The sequence below is a fragment of the Oncorhynchus gorbuscha genome, linkage group LG04 (genome assembly GCF_021184085.1).
Source record: "Oncorhynchus gorbuscha isolate QuinsamMale2020 ecotype Even-year linkage group LG04, OgorEven_v1.0, whole genome shotgun sequence".
Classification (NCBI taxonomy): Eukaryota; Metazoa; Chordata; class Actinopteri; order Salmoniformes; family Salmonidae; genus Oncorhynchus; species Oncorhynchus gorbuscha.
The window spans coordinates 33,977,130-33,997,577 of record NC_060176.1 but is presented as its reverse complement, the minus strand read 5'-3'; the positions used below and the strand labels follow the sequence as shown (position 1 = coordinate 33,997,577).

General features: G+C 41.1%; 1 protein-coding gene and 1 long non-coding RNA gene across 4 annotated transcripts in view; one reads left to right on the top strand and one right to left on the bottom strand.

Moving 5' to 3' along the window:
• Positions 1–9,117: 9,117 nt before the first annotated feature.
• LOC124033987 lies at positions 9,118–15,764 on the bottom strand. Of its 2 annotated transcripts, XR_006838489.1 has the most exons (5): positions 15,637–15,764; positions 10,519–10,634; positions 10,303–10,419; positions 9,914–10,173; positions 9,118–9,793 (listed from the first exon to the last, which is right to left on the bottom strand). It is a non-coding gene; the product is annotated as an uncharacterized LOC124033987 (long non-coding RNA). The 2 variants fall into 2 exon arrangements; XR_006838488.1 differs by having other exon boundaries at positions 9,914–10,419.
• Positions 14,664–20,448, top strand: part of adam9 (ADAM metallopeptidase domain 9) — a 77,496-nt gene continuing 71,711 nt past the window's right edge. Inside the window, exon 1 of one of the 2 annotated variants that reach the window (XM_046346555.1) lies at positions 14,664–15,128. In XM_046346555.1, the coding sequence (XP_046202511.1) occupies positions 15,044–15,128 (85 nt within the window). In that variant the 5' untranslated portion in view covers positions 14,664–15,043. The remainder of the gene's footprint in view (positions 15,129–20,448) is intronic. The other variant, XM_046346554.1, reaches the window with a different exon arrangement.

Below are 20,448 nucleotides of genomic sequence, written 5' to 3'. Positions count from 1 at the left end.
GCATTGTAGCTAGCTACTACTGTACCACCCATTTTTTTCCGCACTAATTTAGGCAATGCATGTACACGAAATACCCTAAACATTAATAGTAGATCATAGTCTGGCCCAAAAAATCGGACTATCACCAACAAAACCAAAAGAAATAAGAATAAGTCAACAAAAAATGTCAATGTAAATGCAACATTTACTAATGTAAAGGTAAAGAAAACCAAGAGCATGTAAAACATTAACATTATTTTACAGGATGATAATGCATGAAGCAAACATGGAATGACTGTAAAAGTGTACTCAGTCTAGATGTCGAGTGAATGTGTCATCCCTCTGTAACCTGGTGCAGTGGAACAATTCTTGTTCAGCCTCATAGTGGCATGATGATGGTTCTGATGTATGGATAGCTGAACTCCTGTAAATAGTGAAAGGTCTCTATTGGACAGTTTTCCAACCATAACATTGTAAAACACTCAGTGGGCTATGAGTTTTTCCAACTTGAAACCCGAGGGCAGATGAAAGACCTGTCGAACTACAGCAATCTTGTAATTGTTGAATGAATTTGAGACTAAAAGAGCAGGGGGTTGCACAACAACTGCAATTGGACATTAGAACAAATAGGGCTGAGCTTGCTTTATGCAGGGTGCATCATCTAGTATGCACCTGTAATTAAAAATATAGTTTCCATCAATAATGTGGAATGAAAAGTTCTAGGGAGCCAAGCCAGCGCATTTGTGGCACACCTTGTATGTCAGTGGCGGACGGCTTGTGTCTCTGAGATTTTCCATTGTCATCCACAACACCCTCTTGCAGGTACTACCTCGCCCCACACCACTAGAGGGATATTTTCTCGACCCCGCCCTGTGCAACTGGGTACTGGACTTCCTGACGGGCCGCCCCCAGGTGGTGAGGGTAGGCAACAACATCTCCTCCCCGCTGATCCTCAACACGGGGGCCCCACAAGGGTGCGTTCTGAGCCCTCTCCTGTACTCCCTGTTCACCCACGACTGCGTGGCCACGCACGCCTCCAACTCAATCATCAAGTTTGTGGACGACACAACAGTGGTAGGCTTGATTACCAACAACGACGAGACGGCCTACAGGGAGGAGGTGAGGGCCCTCGGAGTGTGGTGTCAGGAAAATAACCTCACACTCAACGTCAACAAAACTAAGGAGATGATTGTGGACTTCAGGAAACAGCAGAGGGAACACCCCCCTATCCACATCGATGGAACAGTAGTGGAGAGGGTAGCTAGTTTTAAGTTCCTCGGCATACACATCACAGACAAACTGAATTGGTCCACTCACACTGACAGCGTCGTGAAGAAGGCGCAGCAGCGCCTCTTCAACCTCAGGAGGCTGAAGAAATTCGGCTTGTCACCAAAAGCACTCACAAACTTCTACAGATGCACAATCGAGAGCATCCTGGCGGGCTGTATCACCGCCTGGTACGGCAACTGCTGCGCCCTCAACCGTAAGGCTCTCCAGAGGGTAGTGAGGACTGCACAACGCATCACCGGGGGCAAACTACCTGCCCTCCAGGTCAACTACACCACCCAATGTTACAGGAAGGCCATAAAGATCATCAAGGACATCAACCACCCGAACCACTGCCTGTTCACCCCGCTATCATCCAGAAGGTGAGGTCAGTACAGGTGCATCAAAGCTGGGACCGAGAGACTGAAAAACAGCTTCTATCTCAAGGCCATCAGACTGTTAAACAGCCACCACTAACATTGAGTGGCTGCTGCCAACACACTGTCATTGACACTGACCCAACTCCAGCCATTTTAATAATGGGAATTAATGGGAAATGATGTAAATATATCACTAGCCACTTTAAACAATGCTACCTTATATAATGTTACTTACCCTACATTATTCATCTCATATGCATATGTATATACTGTACTCTACATCATCGACTGCATTCTTATGTAATACATGTATCACTAGCCACTTTAACTATGCCACTTTGTTTACATTGTCTACACACTCATCTCATATGTATATACTGTACTCGATACCATCTACTGTATGCTGCTCTGTACCATCACTCATTCATATATCCTTATGTACATATTCCTTATCCCCTTACACTGTGTATAAGACAGTAGTTTTGGAATTGTTAGTTAGATTACTTGTTGGTTATCACTGCATTGTCGGAACTAGAAGCACAAGCATTTCGCTACACTCGAATTAACATCTGCTAACCATGTGTATGTGACAAATAAAATTTGATTTGATTTTTGATTTGATTTTCAAACCACCAACTTACTACCCTGAGACAAGGCTGAGAATAGCCCATGAAGATCTCCCCCACGGCACGAACCCGAGGGGGGCTCCAACCCGGACAGGAAGATCACGTCAACCCACTCAAGTGACGCACCCCTCCTATGGACTGCATGGAAGAGCACCAGTAAGCCAGTGACTCAGCGCCTGTAATAGGGTTAGAGGCAGAGAATCCCAGTGGAGAGAGGGGAACCGGCCAGGCAGAGACAGCAAGGGCGGTTTCGTTGCTCCAGGGCCTTTCCGTTCACTTTCACACTCCTGGGCCAGACTACACTCAATCATATGACCCACCGAAGAGATGAGTCTTTAGTAAAGACTTAAAGGTTGAGACCGAGTCTGCGTCTCTCACATGGGTAGGCAGGCCTTTCCATAAAAAGGGAGCTCTATAGGAGAAAGCCCTGACTCTAGCTGTTTGCTTAGAAATTCTAGGGACAATTAGGAGGCCTGCGTCTTGAGACCGTAGTGTATGTGTAGGTATGTGCGTACATGAATTGTGATTGATCTCTCCCGAGAACACATTTCCACTGCTTCATAGTCTAATGACGCCAAGCTTTACACCACTCTAGTCGACACTTGGCGTTGCGCATGTTGATTTTAGGCTTGTTGCTCGGCCATGGAAACCCATTTCATGAAGTTCCTTATGAACAGTTATTGTGCCGATGTTGCTTCCAGAGGCAGTTTGGAACTCAGTAGTGTGTTTCAACCGAGGACAGATGGTTTCTACGAGCTACAGCACTCTGCGTTCTGTGAGCTTGTGTGGCCTACCACTTCGCAGCTGAGCCGTTGTTACTCCAAAACATTTCCACTTCACAATAACAGCACTTATAGTTGACCGGGGCAGCTTTAGCAGGGCAGAAAGTTGACAAACTGACTTGTTGGAAACGTGAATCCTATGACTGTGCCAAGTTGAAAGTCCCTGAGCTCTTCAGTAAGACCATTCAACTGTCAATGTTTGTCTATGGAGATTGCATGGCTGTGTGCTCTAGTTTATACACCTGTCAGCAATGAGTGTTGCTGAAGTAGCCGAATCCACTAATTTGAAGAGATGTCCACACAGTTTTGTATATACAGTGTATGTCACTAGGTTATGCTGGCATTAAGACATTGTTTACCAACAATATAATTTGCTTGCATTTGTAAATTACATAATGAATACCTCATTAAAAGACCTAGAGCTTTTTGTCAGACATTGTGTTTCACTTTGAAGACACTATCTATGAGTCGCTATGGCCCCTAGTAAAAGTAGACAATGGACTATGATCTGTAGTAAGGGATGCTTTCTCAACGTGGCTACTCATGTAACTCTCTCTGTCACTCAAATAATGTGCCAATGTATATGAATAATCTTCTTTTACCAAAGAACGCAGTTCTCCAAATTTGCTGAAACTCGCCAGAAAGGCAGGTTTTCATTTTGAGCCCTGAACTCTACAGAAAGATGTTAGAACGCTGACTGCTATAGATTCTTAATTCCCATCCTCATTCAGAATAAATGTGAAATTGGTAACAATATAAAAGATATTGAAGCACGTTTGATTACTATGCTAGTAGTTCTTACATAAGAAAATGATGTGTGGGGTTCACTTAGTTTTGTAAGGTTCTAATTTTATGAGTACATGACTCCACAGACTAAAGGAAAGCTTAACCAAGTTTAATTCTTCCCAAAGGGTCGATACAGCTGCATTCAGACAAAACATTTCAGACAAGCACTGATATTTAACCCTTTCTCCTAGGCTGAGTCTCCTCCTCCACAACTGTACAGCCAATGCATCTCTGTTGCTAGACACAACCTTAGTGATATCTGTTCTTCCTCACTTCATCAGACCTGACCTCGACCCCCAAAGGGCTTACTCCTCCCCAACTCAAGGCTGTCATGGTTATTGATACCAGACTGTGTCTCTTCTCCTCCCAGAGGATCCCTGATGGCTAACCATAACATATCCTGACATAATGTAAACGTTATACATTACCCTCTCTCCATCAGTGACATTATTAGGTTCTAAGATCTCCACCCGTCTCCGCTACACATTCCAAAGCCATCTGACTCCTACAGATAACCAGTAACTTCTGAGGTAAAAACCAGTCTCGTTCACTGTTAGACATTATCCTTCTGAGTATAATAATGTTCCAAGTTTAACCCAGAATTTAACAGTTTAATCCAGTAAAAGTACTTTCTGTAGTGCCTCTTTCAGATCTTATGCTGCCTGTCACCGAGTCATTTATGATGCAGTTGTATGACTTTATTTAGGCTACTCAATCTCATAGGCCTATCATACAAACATTTCATGCTAACTAACACTTCTTACTTATTACATTTGTACAAATACAAAAATGTATACCATTCATTGGTGTGTCATCACTATAATTTCCATTCCGACATTACATGAATGCATTGCAGTGCCATTCTATACAGTCAAAGTACATACCATCAGTGGCGACCCGTCATTCAGGGCAGGTGGGGAAAAACCAGAGCGTAGGGGCGTGATTGGCTCAGTGTTCTGTCACTCATAGGGACACAGCGTCACTGCCAAATATATGGGAAGAGCTAGAAAATTCAAGCCCCTTGGGTGCTGCCATAGAGTTACATTAGAAGTGCCCATCCAAGAAGGCTCAAAGTCAATGGCCACAGATGAAATGACATCAAATCACGTATCTACCGTTGCTTTGATTTGACTGAACATGTCAACATCATACTTTCAAAATCTTAGCTAGCAAGCTAGACAACCCATCATCATGAATCGATTTGACAATCTATTGGAAAATCCTTTTCAATCCTTGTCACATAAAGATAAATTATAGATAAACGTATCGTTGCTCATCAGCCATTAGACATAAACATTACACAACAAGTTGGAAATTGCAAATTTAACAATGAGTGGTTTGGAAGGAATCAGTAACTAACTGTGTTGCAAAGCTATCACTAGCCTGCTATTCAGTGGAAAGGGTGTGTGGTCCAAGTCTGGGTTTAAGGGTCTCATCTCCAAGCTTTAAAAGGATAAACATTCACATGCAACACCATGGGCCAGAAAAGGTTGAATACATTGGACATGCTGTCAATCCAGCATGACTTCTGCCGCTTTTAGAACAACTGGAAACTCAGAACTGGGAAATCTCTGACTTCAGTGAGTTCAAGACACCTGGGAGCTCTGACTGCAAAAATATATTTTCAGTGATCGAATTCCAAGTCGGGAACTCAGGCCTCTTTCTAGAGCTCCGACTCGAAGATAATGTAATAGCCTCGAAACCCCCCCCCCCTTCCGAGTTCCCAGTTGTCTTAAAAGCACCATAAATCCAGAGAATTCCAGACTTTGATGACAAAGTTTGATGACATCAAGGACCGCCGCACCACCTTCCTGTTCAAGTGAGCACAACAATGGTGAGTCCAAAAATGTCTTGTATGCTGCTACATAAATTATGGAATATGCCAGGGAGATAAGTACAGTATACTGTAGCTAATAAGATAATACTAAGTCTGTTGTGTAGTAAGCTATTATAATAATATATGCCATTTAGCAGACGCTTTTATCCAAAGCGACTTACAGTCATGTGTGCATACATTCTACGTATGGGTTATTATAAGCTATTAGTAGTTGTGTACTAAGCTGTTAGCCTCACCCTTATAATTTCATAACTTAGCCTACTGTTCTGACTTGGTGGTGCACATGTAGCCTATAGCCTGTTTTAGAGAAATGTCATCATTGAATATTATAAGAGCTTTCATTGTCTGCTTATATGCCCTCTCTATTTATCCTACGGTTCTGACGTGGTGTACAGGGATAATAATGTAAGAACGACCCATGTTCTGAATTATGATGCTGTACATTTCTGTGCTGAACAAGTAGTTATATTGACTACGTCCGTCTTAGCTCACTCATTAATGTCTTAGTCCTAGCTAACTTTAGGTTGGCTTGTTTACCTCTCGTGGGGCGTAGCAAATTGATGAGGAATCGCGTGCATATGACAACCAATCAAAAAGTCACTCAAAATTAGAGCTAACCTCTTGTTTTATGAGCCCAAGTCCGCCGCCATGGACACGTCAGAATACCCATAAACACTAGCAGTCAAACACGGAAATGGTTCCATAAATATTTTTCACCAATAATTCTTTACATTGTGAATTTTATAAACACTTCAAACTAAGTATGTGTTTGTTGTAGGCTTACCTTGGCGTGACGTATTGATAACCATGCAAATTCTGTCTCGGACAAGGTGAGTTTTATCAATATAGTCAATTTACTAAAAAAAAATCAAAATGCTAATTAGCAAAAGAGAATACTTCAGCAAGACTACAAATTCCTGCAGGAAGCTCCTGCATGTCATTGCTAGCTGGCCTTCTAGGCAGAGTGGCAAAGAAAAAGCTATATCTCAGATTGGCTAATAAAAAGAAAGGATTAAGAGGGGCAAAAGAACACAGACACTGGACAGAGGAACTCTGCCTAGGAGGCCAGCATCCCGGAGTCACCTCTTCACTGTTGTCATTGTGACTGACTGGTGTTTGCGGGTACTATTTAATGAAGCTGCCAGTTGAGGACATGTGAGGAGTCTGTTTCTCGAACTAGACACTCTAATGTACTTGTCCTCTTGCTCAAGTTGTGCACCGAGGCCTCCCAATCCTCTATATTCTGGTTAGACAGTTTGCTCTGTTCTGTGAAGGGAGTAGTACACAGCGTTGTAAGAAACTTTTAGTTTCTTGGCAATTTCTTTCATGGAACAGCCTTCATTTCTCAGAACAAAAATAGACTGATGAGTTTCAGAAGAAAGTTATTTGTTTCTGTCCATTTTGAGCCTGTAATCAAACCCACAAATGCTGATGCTCCAGATACTCAACTAGTCTAAAGAAGGCCAGTTTTATTGCTTCTTTAATCAGGACAACCGTTTTCAGCTGTGCTAACATAATTGCAAAAGGGTTTTCTAATGATCAATTAGCCTTTTAAAATTATAAACTTGGATAAGCTAACACAGCATACCATTGGAACACAGGAGTGATGATTGCTGATAATGTCCTATGTACACCTATGTAGATATTCCATTAAAAGAATCAGCCGTTTCCAGCTACAATAGTAATTTACAACATTAACCATGTCTACACTGTATTTTTAAAAAATGTGCTCTTCTTTCAAAAATAAGGACATTTCCAAGTGACCCCGAACTTTGGAACGGTAGTGTATGTAAGTGCAAAAATAAATAAGATTTGTTAAAACACATAACAAAACCCACTAATCATAAATGTACAAATGAACCGATATGCAATCAAATGTGTGTGTAGACGTGAGCGTTGGGCTATATGGAGGAGATTACTGAGTTGTTTGGTTTATCAGGCTGACCCCCAGTTTTCGCTTGAAGTTACTGAGGAATGATGTTTTGTCAATGTGAAGATAAGAATTCCAGAGTATGGTACCTCTATATCTGATAGATAATTGACAATGTGAGGTGCGATAGTGGAAAAGGTGGTTATCACATTGTCTTGTGATATAGATGGATTTCAGAATTAAACTGGAAGAATCCATTTCAGGGTTTAACACTCTGGGAGGTATGAGTATTTGTAGATGAAAGTGCATCATTGGCGTTCATTAAAGTTGTAAATAGACCAGATATAGAGTTTCTTAAACAAAGGTGCAGATGGAGCCAGGTAATTAGAGGAGGTGGCTAGCCTTGCAAATTTAATTTGTATGATGAGTAATTTGCATAGGTTGGAGGCATATTTACTGGCCCGGAGATGTGGGTAAATTAAGCTATAGTATAGAGTTAGTGTTAGTGTTTAAATACTGGAGAGTCGAGACCAAATCACGGGCGCTGGACAGAGTGGATTTCAGTTGTAACAAAAGGCAGTTTTAATGAGTTTAAAGTTATCTTGTCCCGCAGTTTTACGTGCACGGATCTAGTTCATATAACTCGGTAAGAAGTCAGGTGAAAAAGAGACTTAGACATTGGTCACAGCAGATTTTATACATGGAATATGTAGGTGGAGTCTTGTCGTGTTGGTCTTCTGACTGGTCCCGAAAGGGTTGGAGGCGAACCTGCTCTTGCCAGAGCAGGAGCCCCATTTGTGCACATCAGTCTTCCTGTGCTGAGCACCCGACCAGTAGAGGGGGGAGTAAGGTGTGTGTGTTCATTCAAGAAGGTATTTGTGTGTCAGGAAATCTGATACAGGAGAGCAGAGGGGGTCAGTTTTATGGCTGGGTGTATGTGTTCTTGCGATGGAAGATCTTTGTTTCCTGGGGTGGTGAGACAACAGAGCTGAGGGGGGGTAGTTTTAGGGGGGTAGTTTTATTGCTGGCTGTGTGAGCTAGTTCCTGTTTTAGCAGGGGTACGTAAGACTTGAGACAGGCGGTTTGGCTTGGCGCTGTATATTATATGAGCTATGTGTATGAATGTTTATATATATATATGACATTAGGAAGCAAGCCTGATGAACCAACCCACTAATATTTCTGAATATACCAAACAGATTTCATCACTTTGCTGCAGACAAATGGAATATGATCTTTCCAGGTGAACTTTTCATCAATTAGAACACTGAGGAATCTAGTGGATTTGACTTGTTCCATTTCTTTCTCATGAATTGAGATTCTGGGTCATTTTTTAAACAATATTTCTTATTCTTAAAAGTGAATAAAATAAAGTTGATTTTTTTTTTATTTAAGTGATCATTTGTTTATCTGAACCATTCAGAAAATTTGACTCTACTCACTGTTTATTATCTATGCATAGTCACTTTACCCCTACCTATAGTACATATTACCTCAACTAACCTGTATCCCTGCACATTGACACTGTACTGTTATTATTGTTATTTTATTGTTACTTTTTACTTTAGTTTATTTAGTAAATATTTTCTTCACTATTTTTCTTAACTGCATTGTTGGCTAAGGGCTTGTAAGTTAGCATTTCACGGTAAGATTGTATTCGGCGCATGTGAAAAATTCAATTGGATTTGATTTTAAATTCATTTCAAGGTGTTCAAAGTCATGCATTGAAAGGCATGAGGCACTTAACATCCTTCCTTTTGGCAGGTCTCTATAGGTGGCCAGGGGATTCTCTCTATCACATGCAAATGTCTCACTGGAGCTCATAAGTGTAGCCATGCAACATATTTCAGCAGTTCACAATATTGGACGTGGAATGCGGGGTGAGGAAGGCAACCGTGCCCAACCAGGAGCAGTCCGTGGAGGAGCTGTACCCGGCCAAAGACTACAAAGACTTGCCCCGAGAGCCCACAGAGGAGGATCTTCAGTGGCTACGGAACAGTCTCCTGGCCAGGTTCACTGGAATGGCATATGTCCTTGAACTGGATCCAGAACGACCACTTTGAGCATCCTGGCTGGCATGGCACTGTCGGTGGAGCAGCAGGAGGCTATTCGGCAGGCAACAGTTGGTGAGCACACCAACCCCAACTGGCACACCATGAGGAGAGGGAGGTTGATGGCCAGCAAATATGGAGCAGTGGTTAGGGCCAAGCGCGTTACTCCACTGCTAAACAGGTTTCTCAGATCACAGTTGTTGGATGGGGTGTTGTCTGTAAAGTGGGGCACAGATAACAAAGAGGAGGACATTAAGGCATTCAAAATGGCTACAGGAATGGATGTGCAGGAGTCAGGGCTTTGGGTCATGGGGTCTGGGATCCTGGTTGCCTCACCGGATAGTCTAGTGGGCATCACAGCAGTGGTGGACGACAAGTCTCCCGATGGTGCGGTGGACCTTAACATTGAAGAGGCATTGAAGTTGAAGGATTTCTATATCAAGGAGACCATCCTTACTGGCACCAGGTCCAAGGTCAGCTCCACTTCACTGGAAGGGACACTGCTTCTTTATTGTGTGAACCACCAAAGCCTCCATCACCATCCCCATCCAGCGTGATGACCTCTGCCAGACTCATATTGCTCCTCCTGCCAGTACCTGTTTTCATAGTTCATACACACACACTAGGCTCCCATAATAGGTTATATTACATACACGTTTTGTTCAAAGCAGCCAACTGAAGTAATGTAGTTAACTTTAACTGTGATTTTTTAAATGATGTCTTACCCCCAGAGTGAGAGAGCGAGTACACCACTTCCAGCAGATCTCCTTGCTGAAGGTGGAGTTGCTCATGCACTGCTTCTTGGGGTGTGAGCCTGATGTTCTGCATATTACACCTCATGTCTAAAACATTGCGAAAAGGGGACATAAAGTAAAAATGTTGATGCATTTACAAATTCAATGTTTTACACAATATTGTATCATACTTGATGAGTTACTGACCTGTCAATCCATAGGCTCGATGTGCTGTAGTCTCCACAACTGGACGCTCGCGCTCGGATCACACTGGCACAGGATGTCCATGCACCGGCTGGTCTGAGTATGCGCTCCGGTTGGGACTGGAAAACAAAGACATTTGGTCAGTGGTAGGTCTTTTCAATGCTGTATCACAATATTTATCTGGACAGAAAACACATTGTCCACGGTCGGTTTGGCGTAGAAATCAGCCTTACAATACAGGCAATATTCCCGTGTATCATCTCCAATAAACGGCTTCAACCAGCCGTTGAATTCAGGGTTTGATTCCCACTCATTTCTGTATTTTTGAGTGTACAGTTTAGACTGAGACATGATGAGCTAGATGTTTAGCTTATGTCACAGAGAGCCAAGGTGAGTAAGTGACTGAGGGTGTGTGAGTCAAATGCAGTGATTTATTTTTGTGCAGTGAATTATTTTAGACAAACATTTTAAATTTACATCCCGCCCTGAATGTAAGTGCGGGATCAGCCATATCAGCGGCTTCCCGCATGCGTGATTCATTTCAGCACCCGCTGCTCGTTGAGAAGAGTAAAACAAATATGTGCTTTCACTTCAGTCTCCAATAACACCCGAAAAAGTGGCTAGATTTGTCGCTAGTTGATTTATTTGAAAATGTGTCGCTAGAGGGGTCTGAATACTCGCTAAATATAGCGACAAAGTCGCTAAGTTGGCAACACTGGTATGAAGTAGTTCTAAAATCCCAGATGGAAAAATGTATGGTGAAAAAAAACATTTGGTTTTATGGGTATTATAACTCATACTGTGGTACTCAATTGAGAAAACAAAGAAATGGAACCTCTGGTTACTGAGACTTATTTCATTATAATTTCAGGTTTTATTGTCCGAAGCTAAAGGTTTATCTAAGTTGTGGAGCGCCCATAAATGAGAAAAAAATGGAGATATAATTTTTAGGCCATATCATCCAACCCTAATTTTCATCCGCTTGCTAGGTTATGTGGTTATGTTTTATTGTCCACAGCAGAAGGATTATCCAGGTTGGTTTATATCTCATTGTAAACAAGCTTTTTCAAACAGAAATTTGCATCCTGCAGCACTAATTCCCAGACAATCTGGACCCTCTCTTCCTAAAATTATCTGCCACTATTGTTGCAACCCCTATTACTAGTCTGTCAACCTCTTTTTCGTATCGTCTGAGATTCCTGAAGATTGGAAAGCGGCTGCGGTCATCCCCCTCTTCAAAGGGGGTGACACTCTAGACCCAAACTGTTACAGACCTATATCCATCCTGCCCTGCCTTTCTAAAGTCTTTGAAAGCAAAGTGAACAAACTGATCACCGACCATTTCAAATCCCACCGTACCTTCTCTGCTATGCAATCTGGTTTCTGAGCTGGTCACGGGTGTGCCTCAGCCACATCCAAGGTCCTAAATGATATCATAACCTCCATTGATAAAAGACAGTACTGTGCAGCAGTCTTCATTGACCTGGAAAAGGCTTTCGACTCTGTCAATCACTGTATTCTAATCGGCAGACTCAACAGCCTTGGTTTCTCAAATGATGGCCTCACCTGGTTCACCAATTACTTCTCAGATAGAGTTCAGTGTGTCAAATCGGAGGGCCTGTTGTCCGGACCTCTGGCAGTCTCTATGGGGGTGCCACAGGGTTCAATTCTCGGGCCAACTGTCTTCTCCGTATATATCAATGATGTCGCTCTTGCTGCTGGTGATTCTTTGATCCACCTCTACGCAGACGACACCATTCTGTATAGATCTGGCCCTTCTTTGGACACTGTGTTAACAAATCTCCAAATGAGCTTCAACGTCATACAACACTCCTTCCATGGCCTCCAACTGCTCTTAAATGCTAGTAAAACTAAATGCATGCTTTTCAACTGATCGCTGCCCGCACCCTCCCACCCGACTACTTCACTACTCTGGACGGTTCTGACTTAGAATATGTGGACAACTCTAAATACCTAGGTGTCTGGCTAGACTGGAAACTCTCCTTCCGGACTCGCATTAAGCATCTCCAATCCAAAGTTAAATCTAGAATAGGCTTCCTATTTCGAAACACTCATGCTGCCAAACATACCCTTGTAAAACTGACTATCCTACTGATCCTTGACTTCGGCGATGTCAATTTACTCAGCAAATTGCATGCAGTCTAACACAGTGCCATCCATTTTGTCACCAAAGCCCCATATACTACCCACCACTGTGACCTGTATGCTCTCGTTGGCTGGTCCTCGCTACATATTCGTCGCCAAACCCACTGGCTCCAGGTCATCTATAAGTCCTTGCTAGGTAAAGCTCTGCCTTATCTAAGCTCACTGGTCACCATAGCAACACCTACCCGTAACACACGCTCCAGTAGGTATATTTTGCTGGTCATCCCCAAAGCCAACACCTCTTTTGGTCGCATTTCTTTCCAGGTCTGTGCTGCCAATGACGGGAACGAATTGCAAAAATCACTGAAGTTGGAGAATTAGATCTCCCTCCCTCACTTTAAGCGTCAGCTGTCAGAGCAGCTTACCGATCGCTGCAGCTGAACACAACCCATCTATAAATAGCCCATCCAACCAGCTATCTTCCTCATCCTCATATTTGTTTTTCTGCTCTTTTGCAACCCAGTATTTCTACCTGTACATTCTCATCTGCATATATATCACTCCAGTGTAAATTGCTAAATTGTAATTACTTTGCCACTATTGGCCTATTTATTGCCTTACCTCCTTACTTCATTTGCATACACTGTATACAGATTTTTCTATTGTGTTATTGACTGTACGCTTGTTTGTCCCATGTGTAACCCTGTGTTGTTTTTGTTGCACTGCTTTGCTTTATCTTGGCCAGGTCGCAGTTGTAAATGAGAACTTGTTCTCAACTGGCCTACCTGGTTAAATAAAGATGAAATAAAACATTAAAAAATCACTTGACTAAAGAATGGCAGATTCCTAAAAAATATTGTATCAGTAACAAGGTAAAGGAAGTTTCATTTAAAATGTTACATAAAATGTATCCTGTGAAACCTGTTAGGAAAGAGTCAAGCTGAATTTTGATACTGTGTGATTTCTATATTTATAGTAGAATTTTTGGATCGATATACACAACTTATACAACATATACAATTTAATTGTTTTGGTATGATTTATTTCTGAAATTCTGATATTGATAAAGGATGTATATTTATTTCAACTGCTAATAATAATGGGTATATTTCATATTCACAAATGTAAATGGTCTGATTCACTTTGTAAATTTAGTTTAAACAATATGGGACTAGTTTAAATAAAATGAAAAAAGGCAATCAACCTGTAGTATTATTCATTAATATGATTTGTTTGTGTAGGATTCCTGGCAATGTGACAAATGTTATGTATGCGTTTTTGCATGTGACTATTCCTCTTTTGTTTTGTTGATGTTTGTTAATAAATAAAGATAAAAAAGAAGAGGCAGAGAAGGACGTCACGAGTTAACGTTGCCACAAGTCATAATTATGGCTAAACCCCGCCCATTTCTACAAATGATCTCCTTAAAATCAGATTTTAAACCTCACCAAACAGTACATTTCTGTAGCCAATTATGACTTTGGTTGTTTTATCTAGTGGAAACCGGCAGGAGAATCACAAAATGTCTCTGACATCTGTTCTGCTCAGCCATTGGCTGAGTTCAAGGGACAAGGAATAAAGAACTGGTCCTACTAAACACGTAGATATTTCTGTGGTAGGCATCCCTGTTCCTTGAGTGTCGCAGGTATTGCAGTTTTCTTCCAACTAAGCAACGCACCAGACAAACTGGGCTTATTGATCAGTTCTCTAATTGCCTAAATTCAACACACATGGTTTTTCAGGTTGGTTATATCAAAACGATCAAGTGCCAGCGACACTCCAGGAGGATCACTGTTACCTAAACCTTTAATAGTAGTTATATTATGCACGTAGGAGTGCATAATTTAGTGCATGCAACTGTCACAGGCGAGCTATGTTATTTTGGTTGGTACGCGCCTAGGGATTTCCACTAGATAACACAGCCACAAAGTAAAATTGTATATCGTAAAATTTCAAGAAAAAACAAAAATACTTTTTGGTCTTCATTTGAGATCAGCGTTATGGGTTATAAATGGGAGGGATATGACTTCCTGGCAGCTAGTGACGACCGCACTACAAAGTCTGACGCATCAACACGCATGCGCTGTTTTATCAATTCTATTCGGGTTTACTGGATATGATATTAGGACTCATTTGATCTGAAACTAAACTCATTTAAAAAGATTAGTAAAATCTGCATTATTGTTCACTATTATAGTCACTGATCATGCGATCCTGCTAGATCTATCATCTGAAAAGAGCCAAAGCCAGCAGCGGTAAAGCAGTTGCTTGTTGGTGAGCTAGCAATAGTTGTTACGATATGGCAAGGTAATTGTCTAAAGGATTTTTACAGAATGTGGAGAAGGCACTTCGTAATTGCTTGGAAGGCAACGCCTGGATAAGAAGATCCCTACTTCGATATTTTGTTGACAATTAGATAAACATGGGTATGCCATTATTGTCCCATCCGTGCTTTAAAGCAATTTGTGTCATCGCTTTACTCAATGGGCTTGGCGACTGCAACGAGGGTGAGTGATCGTTACATTATAAGCGAGTAACGGCTACAACATAGCCCGAGCGGCTTTCCTTCTCGGATATTCTAGGTTTCCAGTCGATGGCACAGTCACAAAGTCCAAATTGTCTATCGTAAAAAATATTATATAAAATGTTGCTTTTGGGTCATAATTTTAAGGGGTAATAGTCGTTGTTTATTACTTTGTTAATGTGGTAACGACCACTATGTCGCAAGAGGGATTCTAGAATTTGGCTAACTATGAGAAGGGTGCAACTGCAGCCCGCTATTAGGGGCGTTCCTGCATCTGTAGGGACCCCTCTTTATACTAATATTGGTAACTTGTTATGACACCAGTACATGGACGCTCCACTACAGTAGATGACGCTAATGCACCATAATGTTGGATGCCAACCGCTGGTACACAGCAGGTGGGGAGCGAGGGTAACATTGTGTGCTAGTACTGCTAGCTAGCTCACGTGTCGCTAACAAATGGTGTGGCCCGTGCCTCCTGTATTACATACCTGCGTAGCTAGCGGTAAGCGGGGGAGACACCGTGTGCTAGTAAGCTAGCACACAGTGTCGCTCCTGCCCCCTGCCTGCTGTACTAGCGAGAGGCAGGGGGCGACCGGAAGACTGTGACCTTCGTCTCCGCCTTTCGGGCACTGTTTTCCAGTAGTCCTGTGAAGGCGGGAGCGAAAGACGCTGTCTATCGGTATCGCTCCCACTCGCTAGCAAAGAGGACTCCGTTACACGTCAGGCGGTGGTGAATGCTTTTTTTTACCTCCCTTTTGAGCCACATTCAAAAGTGTCACACAAGCATGAAGATGTTGTGCACGAGGCGGGGAGTTTATGAAGGAACCAATGGGATGCGCGAGGGGGCGTTCCTGCAGATTCATAAATGCCCACATGCAGGAGCACCCCGAATTGCGGGCTGCAGTTGCACACAATTGAACTACATCACTGCACGTGCTTTGAATGTTTTCTCAACCCAGACAGATACACGGCCCACTCTAGTAATGGAAGTAGTTGGCTCAGTCTAGTAAATAGAAGTGCTAACTACGCTACCATGAGCTTTCTACTTCCTAGACGCCATTATTTGACCAGTGTGTTGGTTGCAACATTTGCGTGAGCAACAATAGTGGAATTGGTGTTTCACCTTTAAAAGAAAAGTCCCTAATTAGTTGAATCAAGTTATTTTAAACTACACTGCTGTTTTATATTAGTAACACCTTAATTAACCACCAAGGCCTTATGAGTATTGCCATGTGTCATTGGTACAATTATAGTAGCCCAAGGCTATCAAAGGTTTTGAAACCTCATAAACCCAATCATCGCTCATGGGTATTCAACTGGGGGTCTGCAAAAAATATTTTATTTGAATGTTTTTATGAATATCGCTAGCAATAACAGAAAAAAAAACATTTTGAATTGCATACATACAGTAGAAAATAGGATGATCTTATTTCTAATAATGTCAACTTTATTTATCAACTCTTAATATTGAGCAAATTAGTCTCATTAGAGCCAATTACTCACTGGAGTATCTGACATAGGCTTTGAAAAAGCACCTGCGAATAGGCTACCAGTGTGGCAAGTGCTGCTGGCTGCTGGTAAGCTTTCTTGACTTGGACATACATTTTTGGCAACACATGGGTAACCTTTGTTTAAACGGCTGCTCTCAGTAAAATGTGTTTTGAGTTAGTCTATTAGTTAGAAAGATATGTTAGTTTACACTTCCAATTCCAATTATGGGAGAAGTCAAAATAAACTGTTTACCGGTGTTGTAGTAGTAAACTGCATGTAGTTCAACTTGTAATATAACTACACTTTGCAGTAGCTTGGTGTTAGTTGAACTAAATTCAAATGTTGCAATGGTTTTCAGTAGTTAATACATGTTATGTTGTGGTGTAGCTAAATACTGGAACTGCATGCTATTTGTTTTGATAAAATAAGATCTGGGTGAGTAGGCAATTTCCTTTTTATTTTTTGTCTTCAGACCTGCCCATGTTTGTGTTTTAATAGGCTTAATTACACATTCTGTTAACACTTGACACCAGAGTGATCTGTTAATGCAATTTATAGTCTATTTAATTTATTTTAGATTTTGATATGATAATTTATCAGAAAGTAGTTTGGATGTAGTGAACAACCTTTTCAAAGAAACTAAGTAAACTATATATATGTAGCGTATCTTCTTCCAGTGTAAAGTAATTGGTAGCTTGGTTAACTATATATATTTTTTTAGAGCTACTTCTCCAACTGTCTACCATATATATATATATATATATATATATTTGAAATGTTAGTTGCTTCTCCTTGCCATTGTCATACACCTGTATAGACAAGACTTCATGTTTTTGCTGAAGTGTGATACAGTCCCTGAGTTGCCGGTTTGCCTGGGAGGGGGTCCCTTGACAAGAAAAGGTTGAAGACCCCTGATATAGCTAACAAACTCCCACACGTGAACATTTTCAACCGGTATCTTGGTCAGGTGTGATATTAGTCCACTTTCAATAATCTGTAGGCTACTTCAGCACTTAGGCCTATATTACCAAGCTTGCTATGTTGGACTGGACAGGGTTGTGTACACACTTAACCATCTTACCACCTTTTATAAGGACTTACATCTAGCCAGCATATCCAACCCACTTGCTTACAGCTGCACTAGGGTTGAACAAGCCTCCTGTTTAGATTAACACACCGTGGAAATGGCGCGAGATATGGGTCGTAAAACATACCTCTATCCAGGGTTGAGAAATGGCGTTGAAATGTCCCATTAACCCAACTGTTACACAGAGAAGATTGAAAGACTGTAAAAAAAAATGTACTTCCCTCTTTGTTAGGACTTGGTGATTTATATTGAATTACTTAGATTCACTAGAATTAGTTTTTTCACGGTATTCCAAATGCCTGTGTCGCAAGAATCAAGGCTGTTATTGTTTTCTTTTTTTCACTCATGATGTCTTATCTCCTTCGCTCATTCTGTGCTGTGTGTACCTTCCCATTTACTGGAGATATCTGTATATTAGGATGAGATGCATATGTCTCAAATCAGCATTGAAAAAAAACGCAAGTTTAAGTTTGTTCCACCTGAGCAAGTCTTACCACAAGTCAGAGACCATTATGATGACGCACCAAATGGGTTTGATGGATTGCGGGAAAATAACAGTTATAGGCTTTTGTAGGCCACAGTCCAAGCTATGTCTTCCAAAGTTGCGACTGCTGTCGGCATCCAAAGATTATCCAACTTCAATAAACTCTGAGGTAAGGATGACTGCAATGGTGTAGTCTACGGCGATACTGATATCACTTAATATTGATATCTACATAGCGCATTGATGTGAATCACTCTGCTGCTCTCTCATTTAGCTATTTGCGCCTTCTGGATTGTGGTTGTTGTGGATGGCTGTTCACAAATCTAAATGTGTATTTGAACCCAATAATGGGTTGAATTCAAGAAGTTTAAGCTGCCTATCAATCATTGTTTTTGAAAACAGTGGACAGCCAGTGAAAAATGTGCTCTTGCAACAGCTGCATAGTGCAGATCCAAGCCTACGGAATAAAGGTGGGGCTTTCATCGCTCAATCCAATTCATACTTAAATCCATGCTGGTTCTATATACACACACACACTGCTGGTCAAAAGTTTTAAATCCTTGAATGAGTATGTGTTCTTTATTTTTTACTATTTTCTACATTGTAGAATGATAGTGAAGACATAACTATGAAATAACAGTGTGCAAAGGGTGACTCCTTTGAAGAATTTCAAATATAATATATATTTTGATTTGGTTAACACTTTATTTTTTTTGGTTACTACATGATTCCGTATGTGTTTGTCATAGTTTTGATGTCTTCACTATTATTATACAATGTAGAAAATAGTAAAAATAAAGAAACAATTGAATGACTGGTACTGTAAATATATTGTGATTTGCCCGTAAGTTGGAAGAAATGTTGAGGATTTTCAGGCCATATCTCCCAACCCTACTTTTCATCTTCATGTAGTAGCAGATTCCACAGCAGTCATTTTGTAATGGCACTAGAACAGGGGTATTTAACCGGGGGCTAGGGGTCTACAAGAATGTGTGTATATTTTTTAAATTAATATTGCTAGCAACAACTGAATTAAAACATTTTGAATTCCATACCTACAGTAGAAAAGGGAATATCTTCTCTGCAATAATGTTGAGCAAATTACTCATTGGAGCCAATTACTCACTGGAGTATCTGATATAGGCTTTGAAAAAGCACCTGCGAATAGGCTACCAGTGTGGCAAGTGCTGCTGGTACGCTTTCTTGACTTGGACATACATTTTTGCAAACACATGGCTAACCTTTGTTTAAACTGCTTCAGACCTGTCTAATTGTCACTTGAAACCGTTTGTGTTTTAATAGGCTTAATTACACTATTTTAACATCTTATTCCAGTGTGATCTGTTATTGCAATTTATAGTCTTTTTGATATTTCACGTTTAGATTTAAGAATTTATCACAAAACAGTTTAATGTAGTGAACTACTTAAGAAAATATACTTTTTTACATTTTTATTTTTTAATTGTAGCTTAACTTCTTCCAGTGTGAAGTAATTGGTAGCTTGTTAAACTATATTTTTACAGTAGCTTCCCCAACACTTCCCCAAATCTATTAATTTTAATATGTTGATTACTTCTCCTTGCTATTATCATTCACCTGATGATAAAAGATGTGGAATCTTTTATTTTTTTGACTAATGTATGATGGTGGTTGCCGGTTTGCCAGGGAGAGGGGCTCCCTGGGCAAGAAAATGTTTAAGACCCCTGCACTAAAACATATTGGGTTGATCTACAAAGTATAGTCAGCCAATCAGGCTCCGTGCGGACTACATCTGTGGAAATGTCAAAATAAAATTGATTTGATTGGCTGACTATCCTTTTGTTGTTCAACGCTATGTTCTAGTGCCATTCCAAAATTGGCTGCTGTGGATTCTGCTACTTAGCATGATGACAAAGTGCTCGTTTTTCCAGAAAACTGCCGTCGTTCAATCATTGGGGGATAATGGGACAATTCGGGTACGTTTTCTGAGCCATGTCTAGTGCCAGCTCCGCAGTGTCTTAATCTAAACAGGAGGCCTGTCTGAACCTAGTGCAGCTGTAAGCAAACAGATCGGATCTTCTGTCTAGCATACATTTACATTTAAGTAATTTAGCAGACGCTCTTATCCAGAGCGACTTACAAATTGGTGCATTCACTTATGGCATACATCCGTCTCAATATTATATTCCGTCTCAATATTACCCTAAATGTGCCAATTTCATTTGTTGCGGACTTAATGCCACTTTTGCTTCAAAGCCA